General features: G+C 46.2%; 8 protein-coding genes across 8 annotated transcripts; 3 read left to right on the forward strand and 5 right to left on the reverse strand.

Moving 5' to 3' along the window:
* Positions 1-1,092: 1,092 nt before the first annotated feature.
* V2V93DRAFT_95792 (multicopper oxidase-domain-containing protein) lies at positions 1,093-3,246 on the forward strand. Its single transcript, XM_066912834.1, has one exon. It carries the CDS (start codon positions 1,265-1,267, stop codon positions 3,053-3,055), a length of 1,791 nt encoding a protein of 596 aa, XP_066763288.1. The 5' UTR covers positions 1,093-1,264; the 3' UTR covers positions 3,056-3,246.
* V2V93DRAFT_375676 (uncharacterized protein) lies at positions 3,116-4,156 on the reverse strand. The gene has a single exon (XM_066911556.1). The coding sequence runs from the start codon at positions 3,690-3,692 to the stop codon at positions 3,438-3,440; it is 255 nt and encodes an 84-aa protein (XP_066763289.1). The 5' UTR covers positions 3,693-4,156; the 3' UTR covers positions 3,116-3,437.
* A 982-nt stretch (positions 4,157-5,138) lies between these two features.
* Positions 5,139-6,695, reverse strand: V2V93DRAFT_328992 (uncharacterized protein; the record flags this gene model as incomplete). Its single annotated transcript, XM_066907613.1, has 1 exon — positions 5,139-6,695. The coding sequence occupies one exon, from the start codon at positions 6,693-6,695 to the stop codon at positions 5,139-5,141; it is 1,557 nt and encodes a 518-aa protein (XP_066763290.1).
* Positions 6,696-7,310: 615 nt separating this feature from the next.
* V2V93DRAFT_382682 (uncharacterized protein) lies at positions 7,311-8,497 on the reverse strand (the record flags this gene model as incomplete). Its single annotated transcript, XM_066912164.1, has 3 exons — positions 7,311-7,525; positions 7,577-7,675; positions 7,711-8,497. 3 exons carry the CDS (start codon positions 8,495-8,497, stop codon positions 7,311-7,313), a joined length of 1,101 nt encoding a protein of 366 aa, XP_066763291.1.
* Positions 8,498-8,813: 316 nt separating this feature from the next.
* Positions 8,814-10,067, forward strand: V2V93DRAFT_395066 (uncharacterized protein; the record flags this gene model as incomplete). Its single annotated transcript, XM_066912513.1, has 4 exons — positions 8,814-9,076; positions 9,144-9,247; positions 9,315-9,744; positions 9,804-10,067. 4 exons carry the CDS (start codon positions 8,814-8,816, stop codon positions 9,946-9,948), a joined length of 942 nt encoding a protein of 313 aa, XP_066763292.1. The 3' UTR covers positions 9,949-10,067.
* A 252-nt stretch (positions 10,068-10,319) lies between these two features.
* On the forward strand, positions 10,320-11,345 carry V2V93DRAFT_375680 (uncharacterized protein). The gene is made up of 2 exons (XM_066911557.1): positions 10,320-10,376; positions 10,432-11,345. Exons 1-2 carry the CDS (start codon positions 10,350-10,352, stop codon positions 11,266-11,268), a joined length of 864 nt encoding a protein of 287 aa, XP_066763293.1. The 5' UTR covers positions 10,320-10,349; the 3' UTR covers positions 11,269-11,345.
* Positions 11,346-11,631: 286 nt separating this feature from the next.
* V2V93DRAFT_392773 (putative ITR1-inositol permease) lies at positions 11,632-13,250 on the reverse strand (the record flags this gene model as incomplete). Its single annotated transcript, XM_066912486.1, has 5 exons — positions 11,632-12,345; positions 12,372-12,647; positions 12,669-12,671; positions 12,693-13,039; positions 13,061-13,250. 5 exons carry the CDS (start codon positions 13,248-13,250, stop codon positions 11,632-11,634), a joined length of 1,530 nt encoding a protein of 509 aa, XP_066763294.1.
* Positions 13,251-14,293: 1,043 nt separating this feature from the next.
* On the reverse strand, positions 14,294-15,298 carry V2V93DRAFT_361189 (short chain dehydrogenase reductase; the record flags this gene model as incomplete). Its single annotated transcript, XM_066908154.1, has 5 exons — positions 14,294-14,331; positions 14,387-14,550; positions 14,614-14,858; positions 14,918-15,081; positions 15,148-15,298. The coding sequence occupies 5 exons, from the start codon at positions 15,296-15,298 to the stop codon at positions 14,294-14,296; spliced, it is 762 nt and encodes a 253-aa protein (XP_066763295.1).
* Positions 15,299-16,775: the final 1,477 nt, after the last annotated feature.

The following is a 16,775-nucleotide window of genomic DNA, read 5'->3' on the forward strand; positions in this document are numbered from 1 at the left end:
TAGTATCAACAGAAAGAATTTATTAATTAAGAGAAATACTGATGTTCACCATTCGGACCTTCAAAACACCAGCAAACCGTGACCGGATATGGCAGCGGTCATAGATATATTGCAGCCGCGCTAGTCTCAGATAGTCCCTCTCTTCACCGGATCCACTCTACCGTCCGAGCCATTTCGGGGAATGTATTTTTTGTTTTCTTTTCAAGATATTGATTGGATCGGGCTGCTCTGCACGCAACTAAGCCCGAGGAGGTCTTTCATTTCTGCCTCCAGTTTTCTTCTTGTATAGAAACACATTTCACAACAGAAATCACTGATAACCCCAAAGTAAACTTCCAATTAAATGCGAGTAAGTTATAAAATTAGTATCAATAAACTCTAGGACCCTGACATTCCTTCCGCCTGAGGAGGGCCGGCCACGAGTTGCTTTTTTTGTTTCCGGAAGCCGTGTGCAGCTAAACTCGTGCAGTATTAATAAACCACCATGAAACTTTAATTTCAAATTTTTACTGTTTCTCAAAACCCTTGATATGCTCTATCAGGCCCTCACTGCATCTCCCCTCCTCCAGCCACTGGTCAGCATCCAGTCATCGAGCATTAAGAAACGCTCCCGGACTAATACTTCTGCTACTAGTTTACTCCCCTGTTTCATATCTTTTCGGGAAGCACTCGTTCTTTGGCTCAATCTCTCGCCGTCTCCCTAGATCCTCCGCATAGGTTAATGTCTATATCTAAGCTAATATTCTTATTTGTCACAAATCGTATATTTGACTGTCTATGTCAGTTCCTTTCTCGCTCTCATCTTCTACTTAATGTGTTGATGCCTTTCATAAAAGACATCAACCGAGAGCCGTCGACCGGGACGGGTACTGTGCGAAGAGGACCGTGTGTCCGCTACGCATGTTTTTCCAGTTCCTGAACCATCCCCGTTGCCGTACCAATCATTTTTCGTCTTTCTCTTTTTCCGTCTCTCTAGCCAGTTCACACACTCTCTAGTTTGTCAGCCGCCCAGTTGCGTCCGCGCCTATTCCTTCGGCGTCTCCTCTGCCGATTTCCGTGCGAGTGCTCTTGGCGGCTCTCCTCATGTACTACTCTCTCCCATACCGCGATTTTGTACATACCATAACCATGATGTCGTCGGTGCATACCATGCGGGGCGCCTCGCTCGTCTCGAAAAACTGAAAAAATAATATTATAAATATCCTCCCCTCCTCGTCTTTCCTGTATCTGTTCGCCAAGTCTATCTTCTCTCATTTCCCTCGGAATGCTAGTCCCCTTCAAGTCCGTTCTCTCGGCCCTCGTCCTTGCTTCGGCTGCTTCTGCCAAGGTCGTCGAGTACGCCCTCAACCTCACTTCAACCTACTCCGCCCCCGATGGCGTCTATCGTGAGGTTTACCTCGTCAATGGCTCTAGTCCTGGTCCCCTTCTCACCTGCGATGAAGGCGACTATCTGAGCGTTATGGTCTACAACAATCTTCCCGTCCCAATAACCGTTCACTGGCACGGTATCCACCAAAAAGATACGCCCCATCTCGATGGTGCCGCGGGAATCACTCAGTACCCCATCGATCCTGGCTCCTCCTTCCACTACAACTTCACAACCGTTGACCAGTATGGAAACTTCTGGTACCATGCTCACCTGCGGGCTCGCTACCAGGACGGTGTCTACGGTGCCATTTATATCAAACCCAAAGACTCCCGACCCAAACCCTATTCCTCAATCGTCAGTGATCCTGCAGCGCTCGCTGAAATTCTCGAGAAAGACAGCAACCCGACTCAGCTCGCTGTTGCCGACTGGTACAAGTGGACTTCCGATGCAATTCTTGCCCGTGAATTTACCTACGGTATTGATCCCCCTTGCATCCAGAGTTTCCTCATTAATGGGAAAGGCCGCATCGTCTGTCAAGACGCAGGCGCTATCTCCGCCGCCGGCACTTGGCGACAAGAGGGTGTCTACGGTGCTGCTGGATACATTCCGAACTTTGACTCTCAGGGTTGCACAAACATCACTCTTATCAACGGTTTTACCGGCGCTGATCAGCAAGCCCTCGAAGCTCCCGGAAACTCAATTCAGTGCGCGCCTTCTGAAACCGATCGTGAAGTCATTTACGTCAATGGTTCGTCCTATATGGTTTTTGACCTAAGCAACATGGGCGGAGAGATGGGCGTCCACTTCTCAATTGACTCGCACCCTTTTTGGGTTGTCATGGTCGAGGGTGTCTACATCGAACCTCAGCTAGTCGAGCAGATCTACGTTGGTGTCGGTCATCGATTCCTCATTTTGGTTGAGACCAATAAGGAGTATGGCATTTACGGTATGCGTTTTGCCTCTTACGAACTCGCTCAGATCATTGAGGCTCTTGCCTTCCTTTCTTATGTCCCCGACGTTGGTCAGCCGTTCAGACCGAGTGATAACGTTACCGTCTACCAGGACATTGGCGGTAACCTCGTTGGTGACTTCACTCTCTTCAACGTCTCCATCGCCTCTCCGTTCGATACTTCTGTTAAGCCGCCCACTGGTGCTGCTGACCATACAATTCATCTTCTATCCAATAGATCTGGCGTTGTTTACTTCAGTCTCATGGAGGATGGCTCAAGGATGTCCCAGGATATGGAGATCAGCGAGCCTGTTCTGTGGGCTGATCCTCTTCCCGACGACGGTGTTATCATCAATCCAGGCATCAAGACGGGCGATCTCATAGATATCATTCTTGACAACACAAACCTTATTGCTCATCCCATTCATCTCCACGGCCACAACTTCTACCTTATCTCTGAGTCAAGCTCTGAGAACTTCCCTTACGATACTGTTGCCGATGCCATCGCCGCTGATTACGCGCCTCTCAACTTCAATAATCCTCCGTATCGTGACGGATACAGCGTTCAGACCGGTGGACATATCGTCTTACGATTCATCGCTGACAACCCGGGCGCGTGGATGCTTCACTGCCATCTTAACACGCACTTGATGGGTGGTATGGGTGTTGTAATAATTGAAGACCGCGAGGAGGCGATTAAGAAAATTCCAAAGAGTTACATAAAGACCAGCTCTTGATTTCTTCCAGAGAATTCTATGAAAAGCATGTGATAATAATATCATCGTTTTAATAGAGATCTTATTAATAATAATACTGTATAGAATAGAATATGTGCTCTACTGTTTAACAAATCTATATTCTATGTTTTTGCTGTAAAATTGAAAGCTTGAGATGGTAGTGATTTTGGGGGCTACGCCGTCGAATGAGTCACGCAGCCGTAGATGACTTTGAATTATTGATCGAATTCGATCTGTGGATAGAAATTACCGCTCCCTCCTTGATAGCGGGAGTTTCTTTAGGATTTTATAGGGTTCATAGCGATAACCATATGATGATAAACTACAAACCCTTGAACTTACATTTTATTGACTGGATTATCCAGAGCTACAGCCACTTGAACTATCGCCTGAAGTCTTGACCAAGCCACTCGCTGCCGCCATTAAAAGACTTTTCTAAAATATTCACACGCTGCGAGAACCTGAAATTGTTGATACTGAGAAGAGAAGCAACATAGTAATTCCACGTCTCTTCCGGAACATCAGAAGGCATCTCAGTAACCATAGTTTTATTGCGCAATCGCTGAATCTCCTCGCGTATTTCGATGCGTTCGTAGTGTAAATCGGCATGCACAACAGTGAAAAGAATCCCAGACATGTATCTTCTTCGTCATAGAAAACTCTACGTTGACGATACGTGCGGCGATGGTGCTTGCGAACAGGCCTATCGTCATTATCACCAAGATCATCTAGAGCATCATCATCATCGTCTACGAAAAATCCTTTTCTTCTGCCAGAAATATCAACCACTCAGTAGCCTGACAGCTAGCTTGGAAAACATCAAGCAAGATAGCCGCCAACTGTTTCATATCACCGGTCATATTCGCGACGGTTAATGTTAGCTTTTTGAGAACTCTAGCAATAATTCTAGAAGACGATCGTATTCGTGGCTGGCGATAATAGTGTATTCATGGATCTCCTACTTCACACAGAGCTCACCGGTCTTGCCAGTATATCCGCGAGCGGGGTTGAAGACCGGAATTCAGTGTTCGAAATCGGAGTCTCGTTAAATATCTGATATACATAGCTTGACTTTTCCAATCGCTGGATTTAAGAGAACCCTACTGAACCCTACTAGTGTTCTAATCTACAGATTTACAATTAGTTGGATATTTAAAAAAAAATATAATTGTTGCAATATTTACATGAAAAAATAATGTGTTTGTCTGCCATGTAAATTCAATACATTGAAGGCTACTGTCAAACAATCTGTATTATATAAATGAGAATACTCAAGTATATATAGAGTAAGATTAAGTATTTAAATAAATAATTATATAGATTTTATTAGAAATAATAATACTCCACTAATCTTAACTATTCACATAATTTTAATCATCTTTCTTTGACCTTCAGATAATAGTTGGCTATCTGAATTTAATAATTCTGAGGGAAATTTTAGTATTAACATTTATAAGCGTGAAAAACAGAGAAACTCCAGAGTTCGATTATTGTATCGTTAAGAAATAATACAAATGTACCAACGCCACTCTACCCTATTAGATACACAAACAATCAAGACTATTATTAACAAATCCTGCATATATTATAAACTGTTTTGAGTGACTTAGAGCAAACCTTTCGTTTGTTTGGCCGGGCACCGATGATGTTAAGCTAACCGGAACACCAGAAACCCTGCAGTGCACAAACCATGCATTAAGACCTCGCCATATGCTAACAGCTACAGCTTTGCCTTAGTGCCTCCCAAATTTCGTAATAGTTCCAAATACTAGAACGGCCAATTAAAATTACCATTTGGGAAGCGGTACTTGCCAGACAACCGATTCGACGCTAGAGAACAAGACAAATATCACGAGATGCCATTCTGTGTATACGACCAAGAATCAAAATATGACATCCAGATTTCCTATCCAACATCAAATGAGAGCAGCGACGCAAGATCTGCAACCCCGCTCTCGGATCCGCCCAATGCCGTAGGATGAAACTCAGAGGGTTAAAGGTCCATCAAACTCCCCAGTGCTTCGTCTGCCAATGCTACGCTGCCACCGTTAAGAGCGGGGGATTTGACAGAGGAAGCGTCACTTCAAACTGTGTCAGCGTTTAAATGGTCTGTATCGTCAAGAGTTCCGGAAAAGCCGGATTCTGCTCGTGGTCTTTTGGGCGTGTTTGCAGTGTTATTGCTATTGTTACCCACAGTAGCTCCTCCTTCAGCATTCCAAAGCTCTTTCACGAGGGTATAGAGTTGGTCAATGCGGCGGAGAAGTGGATGCTGTTTATCTGCAGTACCAGCTAGCTCCACAAACGCAGCTATGGCGCGCCGGACGAGGCTCATAACGTTCTGTTGTTCGTTTGCGACGACGGCGCCGGTAAAGACAATTTTAATTAAGATGACGACCGCGTATGATATGTAACCATAATACGGTGATGGCAGATACGCAAGTGCACCGCCAGTATGCAGTTTAGCAATACAGATTGTTAGCAAATCGACAGCAGCCTTCTCTGACTCGAGGATAAATTTGGCATCTGGCGAGCCGATCAATCCGCGGGGAAACACGATGTTTCCAAGAGACGTGCGCTCATTCGGCGGAAAGTCCAGTGCCTCCTTATGTTTTGTTGTCTTTCGTCGTAGATGACTCTGTAATGCAATACCATAAGCGTAAAGCTTTGCGTAATGAAAGGCGATCGAAACTGTCTCGTTGAGAGGAAAAGTGTGCCATGAATTTTGTTGCCAAGCCAACTTGAATGCGGTGAAGGAACGGGTGTAATCGTCCAAGATGCGGTAGTATTCTCCGACATAGACTAGCGCAATTGTGCGGTCCCGAGAAGGATGCAGTGTATCATGAATATTCGTAAGGATCTGCATTAGCTCTATCTGCGCCTGCACATGCGACGAATAATCATCCGTATTTCCATTTGAGATCGACAGTGTAGAAAAGTTGAGAGAAGATTCAAGCATTGACGCGCCAATATCTGGGTTCTGGAAGCAGAGGCCTGATCCGCGTGACCAAAATGCCTTGCCAAGACGAATAGATTCTTGCCGGTCGTGCATATAGCAGTACGTCCATGCCAGCCGCTGGCGGTGAGTAGCATCGTCCATGCAATCAGAAAGACTGATCAGAGTTTTCTGATTAATGCCGAGATAGTAGCTGAGGCGGATGGCGAAACCGATTAGCGTCCAGGACATGCGTTCTTCGTGGTAGTGCAGGCATTTAGTGTTGACACCGGGCATCCTCGGGATTTTTTCGGAGAGAAGTAGCAGAGACTCAATAGTACCTACGGAGGGGTCAGTTCCAAATACCAAATCGCTGATAAGTTGCTGCATGTACTTCCAGCACCGGTCATTCACGAGTTGGTTAACGTATCGCGATGCGACAATGACCATAGCAGTGAGCAAATATAACTCCTGCACGACAAATTCGCTAAGCAGCTCGTCTGTGAGTGCCGCGCGGAAATATGGCACCAGTGGAAGATAGTGATGATGTCTGACAAAGTAGTTTGAGAGGAATGTGCGCAGTAGTGTAGGATTGAGCAGACCACGTTTGATGAGAGCGAAATCAAGAATATTTTCCTGATAGCGCGAATCTCCTACATGCGCTCGGATGTTGACGGTCTCAGGACTGTCAACATCGGATGAACTCATACGGGTGCCAGATTTGGACAAACTGCGCGAAAAATCATCCGCCTCAGTAGAGACGACTGCTGCGTCATCGCCTCGCTATTGACACCACTAGCAGGGGCGCTAGTAGTTGCGGCAGAAGTAGCAGTGGCAGCTGCAGCTGCAGCTACGCGCAGAGCTCTAGCATTGTCGATGTTGCTGCGGCCACCGCGGCGACTGGGCAGAAAATGGCATTCCTTGCGCTCGTGGCGACAGCGCTCGCAAGGCGGGTCGTACGACGAGCCAGGAAAAATGCATTTAGTCTTCTGGTAAGCGGTGTCGTATGAACAGTGGCATCATAGGGCGACACACCTTTTTTGCGCGGCAGTTGATGCAAGCTTTATAAGCGCGACGAAGCTTGGTTTGTTGCCGCTGTGTTTGTTGTCGCTGCTGTTGCGGTGACGACTGGGCTTGCTGTACCTGATCAGACATGGATAGAAATCTTGCGGCGGAGGCTGATTTATGATAAAGGGCTTGTACCGAGCTAGGGATTAAAGGGAATGGAAGGGGATGGCATGAGCAGAGAGGTATACCATATTGCTTTCGCGTCTTTACCCTCATAAAGGCCCTTGTTAAGGATGGCGTCGCCGTTTTGCACACTCATAATGAAGTAGGCGAGCACTGAAGAAGCGTAGTGTCCGCATCATTGTTAAAGAAGTCCAAAGAAATGTCATGGCCGCTAGATCCTGTTCCAACAACCAAGGCCTTCTTCCCCGTCCAGGGCGCACCCGACTCATGCTGCGAAGAGTGCTCAATGATATCCTTGTAATTCTCTTGCCCAGGGGAGGGTTTAGGTATCAACGGAAACCTTCCGCCTAGACCAGTGGCCATGATAATATGTCTGACTTAAAACACACGTGGCACACCCTCGCGCAGCACCGTGACTGACCATTTTTTCGTCTTCTCGTTGTACGAAGTTCCTTGGGATCTACGGTAGAAGAAGTCCACATTTTCAACTTCAAGGTCTCCGCATAGAGCTCAAGTCAGTTTGCTAGCTTACCAGCAGAAGGATACTTGGGGTACGTAGCAGGGAAAGGGAAATACGAGAAGTGGGCACCCCACACAGAGTCATTCAGCGTGAGCGAACTATAGCGTGTATGCCAACTGTCACCGACTCGCGGTCTCCGGTCCATAACAAGCGTTTCAACACCATAAGCCTGCAAACGTGCTGAGACCTCTAGACCGTTATGGCCTGCGCCAACAACAATAGCTTTGGGGCGCGGATGATCAAGATTACACTGACGCAACTGATCGTAAGTCAGCGGCGAATTGTGCTTGCCATTGACGCGGCTCTCGCCAGCAATTTCAGTGACTTCGTAAACTCCGTCTAGTGAAGTAAACAGAACATGAGCGCGGTTGGCACCATCGGCCGACTTGACAATGCGAACGTTGCCGATTGATGGACCAACTCTGGTATCAAAGCTAAAGCGCGCGCACACAATTGTGTGATCAGGGAAAGGCTTCTGCACGGCAGGTGCGGGCCCAATCAGCCTTGCATCTTTGGCACCAACCACGGACAGACGGGCTACAGCAGCTTGATAAATGTTAGGCTTGGCAATGCTGCGGTGGTCGTTGGTGAAGCTGAGAGTATCACGCCAGTATCCGAGCTTGTCGAAGAGGTTGTCGAACGCGTCAGCATCGTTGGTAGTGACGGCCTTGTTAAAGACGGCAACCCAGTCAGTCGCTATAGCGTGAACGTTGGCCTCGCCAACGAGCTTGGCCTCGGTGAAATAGTCCACTGGCAGATCAGGGAGAGAGCCAATTTCGACGTAAGATGAAGCCACCATTGCTGCGTAATGAAATGGATTGACTTTGGAAAAGAGGATGGAGGAAAGAATGGAGAGTAATGTGGTGGAAAACGCGGTGGAAGTGGCCGTCATATACAGAGACCGCAATGAGAACGCTGCTCGATAGCCGCAATGACTTGGGAGGTCCAGGCTGTAGGCGGCATTTTTCGGAAACGAGTGCGGGGTGGCCCCGCATATTTAGCTCTGAGTTTCTCCGGCTTTCGAGGGTTTGCAGTGCTGCATAACTCAGTCTCCTCCTGGCAGTCGTATGTGATTTCGTCTAGATTGCAAATCATCCCACTAGATACACTCGACGATGACTTTCTCATTTGCGAATCGTCCGGACTACGACCATCTCCCCAACAAGGGCCGCTTCTGGGAGTGGGGTCCTCCTGGCTCGCACAAAGAAGCTTTGGGAAAGCTGAACCTTCCTTCGTCTGAAGTCGTCGCGGGGCTGCCGCTTCCGACCGCTTCCGAGATTAAGACCGGCGAGCGCGTCGGTTTGGGTTGGGAGTTCCATAATCTTGATCATTCACCTTTCAAGCGTACGCCGTATCAGATGAACATTGTTCCCGTTTGGTGAGTCTGCTTGAGACGCTACTGGTAGCCAAATGAATGCATGTTTTGACTAATTGTGTTTGCTTAGTCCCGGCTCTTTTGACGACGAGTACCACATCAATCCGCAACAGTCTTCTCAATGGGATGGCTTCACCAATTTCTTCTCCCAAGGATCCTGCAGACCTTGCTACCGTGCATACGGCTACCGAGCATGTCGATGGATTATGATATGGCGGCACAACACGCAAGGACATTTTAGAGACCGACCGCATTGGCATTCATCACTGGGCCAATCAGGACATCGTCGGTCGCGGAGTTCTTATTGATCAAAAGCAAGGGAGGGCGGATGTTGAAGGAATAAATTACTCCTCCTTTGAAAATTATGCCATTCCGTTGTCACAGGTACTCGAAGTCATCGAATATTACAAAGTGGAGATCGAACCCGGCGACATTCTATTTTTACGAATTGGCTTAATTGACGAATGGAACGCAATGGCTTTATCAAAGCGCACAGAGTATCAGGACACGCCATTGCCATTTTACACTGGCATTGAGGAAACTGAAGAGGTTTTGCGCTGGATCTGGAATAATCACTTCACGGCAGTCGCCAGCGATGCTGTCTGCTTCGAAATATTGCTGCCGCAGAATGAGCAGTTTTTTCTGCATCATAATCTTTTAACAGGTTGGGGGTAAGTCAAGAGTTTTTTTACTGTGTTCTACTATGAGCGCATTGCTGATCTGAGCTCAGAGCGCCTATCGGCGAGATTTTTGATTTGGATGCACTTTCGGAGGTATGCCGCCGTTTGAACAGATTCTCGTTCTTTGTTGCAAGTATTCCGTTCAACGCCGTCGGGGAAGTGTCGTCCCCGCCTAACGCTGTGGCCAACTTTTAATTATGTATAGGACAGACCTCGTTTTAGCTAGAGAGTTCATTTAATGAAAAGTCTTGCCACGGCAGTAGATCATTAACAAAGTAAAAACGCCATACTGCACAAGCATTGCTAAATGCAGAGATATAAAGCGCTAGAACGTGGGATGGATTGTTTATGTTTAGCTGTCAGTCTTAATCATATCTTTGATAGATTACTGTATAGTGCTGACCAGATCCCGCGCTCTTGAAGTGGGTTATAATTAAATATGTTGGGTAAGAATGGAGATATGTAAGACTAATGGGGTAAAATAGCGCCTGCACACCGTCGATAGCCGGAGCCGCACATAGTTTGGCTCCTCAATAGTATCGTCATTAAATATGCAAGGTCGCCAACTTATTATTCTTTACGAAACACAGGTATTTATGGTTCAAATTTCTGGAAACACCTTTGTAAGCCGCCCAGTCTTTTTGCAAACTAGTAGGGTTGTGATTAACAGTGCTTTAGATTATTACCGGCGGAGTTGGCGGAATTGGCAGCGGTATTGCTGTTGATTTGCTCGAGCGCGGCGCAAAGGTCGTCATCTTCGACATACTTCCCCAGGCGGTCGGTGCCGAAAAAGTCAAGGATCTATCCAAGGACAACGCAATCTACGTCCAAGTTGATATTACTGACTCCACGAGCACCAAAGCAGGGGTCGAGAAGGCCGTTGAGACATTTGGTAATCTCAAGGGTGTCGTACATTGCGCCGGAATTACGATCCGCCGGGACTGGTCCAACGATGTCGCCGACTCGATTGCGGACTTCCAAAAGATGATTAACGTTAACACTGTCGGCACATTTATTGTGAATGCACATGTTGCGGACGCTATCAACAAACCGCTCAATCACGCCCCCGAGCGCGCAACGAAGCCGTTCTGGACTACAGATGAGGAGCGGGGTGTTATCATCAACTTCTCCTCCGCTGCCGCGCATGGTCTGTACGCACGTACACTCACGTACGGGCCCACAAAGGCCGCCGTTGCTGGAATTACGCGTGCGCTTTCAGATTTCTTGGGTCCATCTGGAATTCGAGTAAACTCAGTCTCTCCGTCTATCGTTGCGTCTGCTATGTCCCAGAGCAACCCGGGTATTTTTGATTACTTTCTTAAAGACCTCGAGACCCATGCTGCATTCCCACGTAAGCCGGCTACACCAAAAGACATTTCACATACGATAGCATATCTCATCGAGAACCAGTTTGTAAATGGCGAGGATATCAGGGTAGACGGTGGCTGGAGACTTGTTACGCCTAATGTTCCGGGTGAGAAGGATTTCCGAGAGCTTGCTCCTGGTTTAGAGTAGTCTTTTCGCGAGCCTAGGGTGTGCCTGTCATGAAAATTGTTTTTCTTTTATACTTTTAATACAGAAGCCATTTCAAAATTTTGTTTCTGATCTCCTAAGTAGAGGAATCGATGGGAGTATGCATGCAGCTCATGCGCAAACACTCCTACGTAACATACACGGCCTCCACTAAAGATCTCGTCAGCAACTTTACCATTTGAGCCCAATAAGAAACTGTGCTTATGCTATGTGAGCTACGGTTATTAGAATACTTACTGTATTTTTAAACCAAGATAAGAACTATATTGCCTAGAAAAAACATTTTAGGAACTTTCTCACGCTTTACTTGTACTAAGTGCCCACAGTAACATCAGATTGTGATCTTTAATTTCCTTTTTCTCCGACGACGATGTCCGTAGTATCTGCGTCCAAGGCGGCGTGCTTAAATTCGGCCTGTGCCTGTCTCTCCTTCTGTAGTTTCAGACTGTAACCGGCGCCAAACCCATGCTCAAACACCTGTTTGGACTCCTCCAGGCTGAGACCTTTCACCTCAGGAAATAGCAAAATAATTAGCACCCATCCGATAGTACACAGAGCTGCATAGAAACCGAAGGCGCCACTTGGAGTAAACGTCTTCATCATAGAGAGATATGTGGAAGATACAACGACATTCGTGCCCCAGCAAGTGCAGGTAACCATCATCGTACCCAGAGAGCGAACATCCATTGGGAAAAACTCGTTCAAAATCCACGAGACAGTGCCAAGAGCGATGGCATCCGAGATAGTATAAATGATGAGAAAGACGAGCACGATGATACCGGCCCAGGTTAATCCGACCGTCAAGCTAAGCGCGAGATCCTTGCTGATCGGAATATATTGAATAGCAACAGCGGCGACGACGAGAGACACCGGCATTGGCCAGACAGTGTCAATCAGAAGATTCCGGCGGCCAATGTTATCTATATACTTCAGCGCAATGAAAGTGAAGACGAACGTTGCGTCACCGATGACAATTCCCACTGCAGTTGGCTGAGTAAATCCGCAAAGCGCAAAAAGAGTAGGTGCATAGTACATCAGCGCATTGTGTCCCGCAAACTGCTAATTCCCATCAGTCCACAAGCAACAATCAAAGCCCGCAGGTTTGCCCGGTCAAAGTAAAGAAGTTTTAGTCTTTTCTTCAGAGTTAATTCCGCATTCATAGACCGGTCAAGCAGTGTTCCATATCGCATGAGCTCAATCTTCTGCTCAACCTGGCTCTCGGTGGCATTGGGAAAAATCCGCGCAATAACAATTTTGGTCTCATCGTATTTCTCGTTGCCGACCAAGTACCGCGGCGTCTCAGGTATCAGCAGCAGTAACCCCATGAGAAGTAGAGCCGGAATTGCACCAAATCCGACTGTCTATCTCCATCCGTGTGCAACATGCTGAAAGCCATAGTTGAGCACGCTTGAAAGAAACTGCGCTCCAGTGATGCACAATTCCTGCAGAGTGATAAGTCGGCCTCTGAGCTTGGATGGAGCAACCTCGGAAATGTAGATAGGAACGACCATAGCACCAACGCCAACACCCAGGCCAATAACAGCGCGGCCAACAGCCATCTGCGCCACAGAGAACGATACAGCTTGAATGACAGCACCTAAAACAAAGATAACTGCCCCGAATGAAATGGCTGGCTTTCGGTCCCATCTATCCGCAATGAGACCGGCAATGATCGCACCAAAGAATGCGCCGCCCGAGGTCAGAGATGTGATCAGTTCTTTATTGTTGGCCGTCAGCACACTGCCGAGGTCATCTTTAATCATTAGCAGTACACCGGAAATGACGCCGGTATCGTAACCAAACAGCAGGCCACCTAAGGCGGCCGTCGACGCGATAAGAACGACGTAACTGCCGGTCTTGGTGTCCTCAATGGTGTCCCACTCCTCTGTAGCACTGGCTAGCCTGTCATGTCTGCCATCCTCATTCTTCCGCTCGAGGTGTGAAATTGCAGGCTTGTCCGTCATGTCGATATTAGATGAAGAATAAGAAGAGGGTCTGGAAAAGTTGAAAATGATCAGCTGAGAAAAGAGAAGCGGACACTTTTATATAAGATAACGCGGGAAGCAAAGAACGGAAAGTAGAAAAGGAAGCAGACAAGAAGTCGAGGCAGTCAAAGGCTAAATTTCAGAAGCCCGCCGTGGATATGGACGGCTATTCGCACTCGGCTATCATCTTACGAGAAAATGCGGGGTCGAAGACAACCCCGAGATGCGGGGTTGAACCCCTGATGCTCTGTTACCCTAATCCTGTGACCTAATAAGGCCCCCAACAGTGAATTTGTTAGGCTTACGTGAAATTGATCGTCCTGGTACCGGCCCACAACCCTAGGTCCTAGAACCGTTCCCACATCTGAATTAATAATTGGTTCGTGGACACTTCAATCCCAGCAATTTAGTAGATAGGGACCCTATTAGAAGCGAATGTCAGACGCGAGCTACCATCGGTTTCCAGATACCACATAATGTCAATTTGTTGCATAAACTCGCCGTTTGCCCGAATTGATATTTTGGGCGAACATCACATACTTGTTAGTGAGCCTTAGACTTGCCGTCTACGTTTAAGAAATTGCGTATGCCACTGAATGGAAGCGTGCAGACATCTCCATGATTTTGTGGGTCCATTTGACAGTACAGCTGCTTTCAGCAAATGGTCGTGACGGTAGTACTCAAATCTCTAGGACACACAAAGTAAGCGCGCTGATTACAAACTACAGTCTGAGCGATATTGCTCTAAAAAATTACATTATCAGTTACATAATTTCCGCAAATAATTTAAACTGTCGTCTTTAGAGGTCATGCGTCAAAAAGCACCACGAAACCCACTACTACAACAATAGCATCAACATCTACCATCAGCAAACACCCACTTCGTTCCATTTGTTGCGCACTCATGTGCGCTTGGGTTCATGTGATAACTGACTAGAAAATTACGGTCAAAATCTTATATAATGAAGGTAATTTGGTTCCGCGGCTTAAGCACAATATGCAATAGCGCATACTATATCCTACTAACAAGCGCTGTAGCCGCCGTCCACGGTCCATTGAGCTATATTATGATATTTTAGTCGATAACCGCTACTGAGAACTGGGCAAAATCTTACCTCCGGTGACATAAGATGCATCATCACTTAACATGAAGCATAAAACTTTAGCAACCTCATCCACCTCACCAAGACGCTTCATAAGAGTACTGTTGTATATAGCAGCCGCATCAAAGAGTCCTCTCTTTTCTCCATCTCGAATTATCGGCGTATTGATAGGTCCTCTAGTCCAGAGTCAGCAGGTTAAGTTTTTTAATTTTAGCTATCCAACAAGATAAAGAACTCACGGTAATATCGCGTTAATTCGGATACCCTCACTTCCGTACTCGCCAGCTGCAGATAATGTCAAGCCGATGACCCCAAATTTACTGGACGAATATGCAGAGTTATTTGGAAAACCACGAAGGCCAGAGGTGCTTGCGACATTGACTATTGATCCCCCAGGTCGAGTGATTGACTGTAACTGAGCATGCATGCAGTTCATAACTCCTGTAAGATTGACTCCAATCATACGGTCCCAATCATTATGGTTCTAGGATTTAGATCAGCCATTTTACATTGTCGGCGATTTTCGCGAAGATTTTTCCTCACCAAACTTCCCACATTACTGCCATCTCCTCCCGCTAATCCAGCCACGTTTGCCGCACCATCCAGCTTTCCAAACCGAGTTACAGTCTCCTCAATCCACTGATCGACGTCAGTTGCCTTTCTCACATCAAGGACTTTGGTGATTATTGTTGAATGATAGTTTTCACCTACAGCCAGAATATATTAGAGTTTCTCTAAATAGAATAAAATCTGCTTTTGTAGAAGTTACTCACACAGCCTCTTAGTCTCGTTAAGACCGGCTTCATTGAGATCACTGATTGCAAGAGCTCGAGCGCCCAAGCTCGCCAATCTGACCACAGTCGCCCTTCCGATTCCAGAAGCAGCACCTGAAACGCTATAAACTCTCCCAGAAACTCCTGCCATATTATTCTCTCAATACGGCGGCGATTAAATTCATGAATTGTACACTAATTTAGTAGTACTTCTGCGATCACTGATGCGCAGATAGCTTTTTATGTAACAATTGGTCGCTGAGACAACAAGTTAGGAAACAATATTATTCTTGCAATTTTTAATAGGCCGAGCTTGGGGGACTAAACACACTGCACCAATTATCTTTGTTTAGATAAACCGTCCGAGGAGAAGTTAGAAAAGGATAGCGATATAAGCGGTACACGACGACTGAGCATGCGACACAAAACAGTAAACTGAAATGTCTCAGTTCAAAAGTTAAGTAAGCCGCATCGTGTCTTGAGCAGTAAATTAAATAAAACCTATTTCATTGTCCCAGCTATTTGCCGAGATTCGCCCGACAGTTAACAACTAGACTCCCAAAGCACACAATTATAAACTATTTTTAATAGAGCCGTCAGACTCAAAGCTTACATACCACCGCTTACACCTAAAATGTCAGCAAACAGAGACCCCCAAAGTCTCCACCGGATTAGGATAATGAGAGCAGGCAGAATGACAAATGCCCCAACTAAATACACACTAGTATCAGCATAGTCTATGCGTCTTGCTAAGATGAGTATGGATAAGTCAGTCAAAAAAGAACTCGTATACCAGATCATCAAACAAATCATAAGTGGAATCTAGTAAGTAATTTAACGATTGAGACATTGAATTAAGATAACAGATCTCTGCCAATGGCTAGTCAACAAACGGAGATTTTAAAAAAAAAAAATATAAAAAATCTAAAGAACAAAGAAATAAAAAGTATCGCTACATTGGTAGATCATGGTATAGCTCACAACCTCTCACGTAGATATAATGCTGAAGTAGTTTCTGCCGTGAGGAACTTTAATAACCAATTCCATATGCCTCCCCAAGTCCCAGATAAGTAGTACTTAAGCTGACTAGGGCTAAGTAGGGGTGGATATACTGAAAACAACAAGTAATAAAAAAGGACGGCACGAGATAGAGTAGATCTGCCTGTAGATATAACAATTAAAATACGGCCTCAATATGATTATTCAGCGTGCTTGCCAATCTGATGAAAATATTCAGGATCGGAGGATCAGCGGGTATATAGCACTTGGAGTGGCCATTGTACCCTGTATCACTTGAAATTACAAGAGAAGCCACAACGACTGAGCCCTAAACTGAATAAGCCCAGGCTTGATTTTTTCCAAGCTCAATGGCTGTAGTGACACATTTTATGAAATCCCTGACAAGATTTTCGCGTTCTATAGTGGTGCAGACTTGTCGCGATAATCGAGATGCCATCATTAGCAATGCTCATGGTGGTATTTGATAGATTTTGAAATATTTTGTATTTCTAACCTACCGTTCATTTTTAGACTAGAAGCCAGCGGCTGACTAAAGTAGGAGTGGTCTTGAGCGATAAAAATCGGTAGGATACAGCTGTGTATTACATCTCGTCAGAACGCAGTCCTGT

Source organism: Kockiozyma suomiensis (assembly GCF_038497685.1).
Source record: "Kockiozyma suomiensis strain NRRL Y-17356 unplaced genomic scaffold V2V93scaffold_17, whole genome shotgun sequence".
NCBI lineage: Eukaryota > Fungi > Ascomycota > Lipomycetes > Lipomycetales > Lipomycetaceae > Kockiozyma > Kockiozyma suomiensis.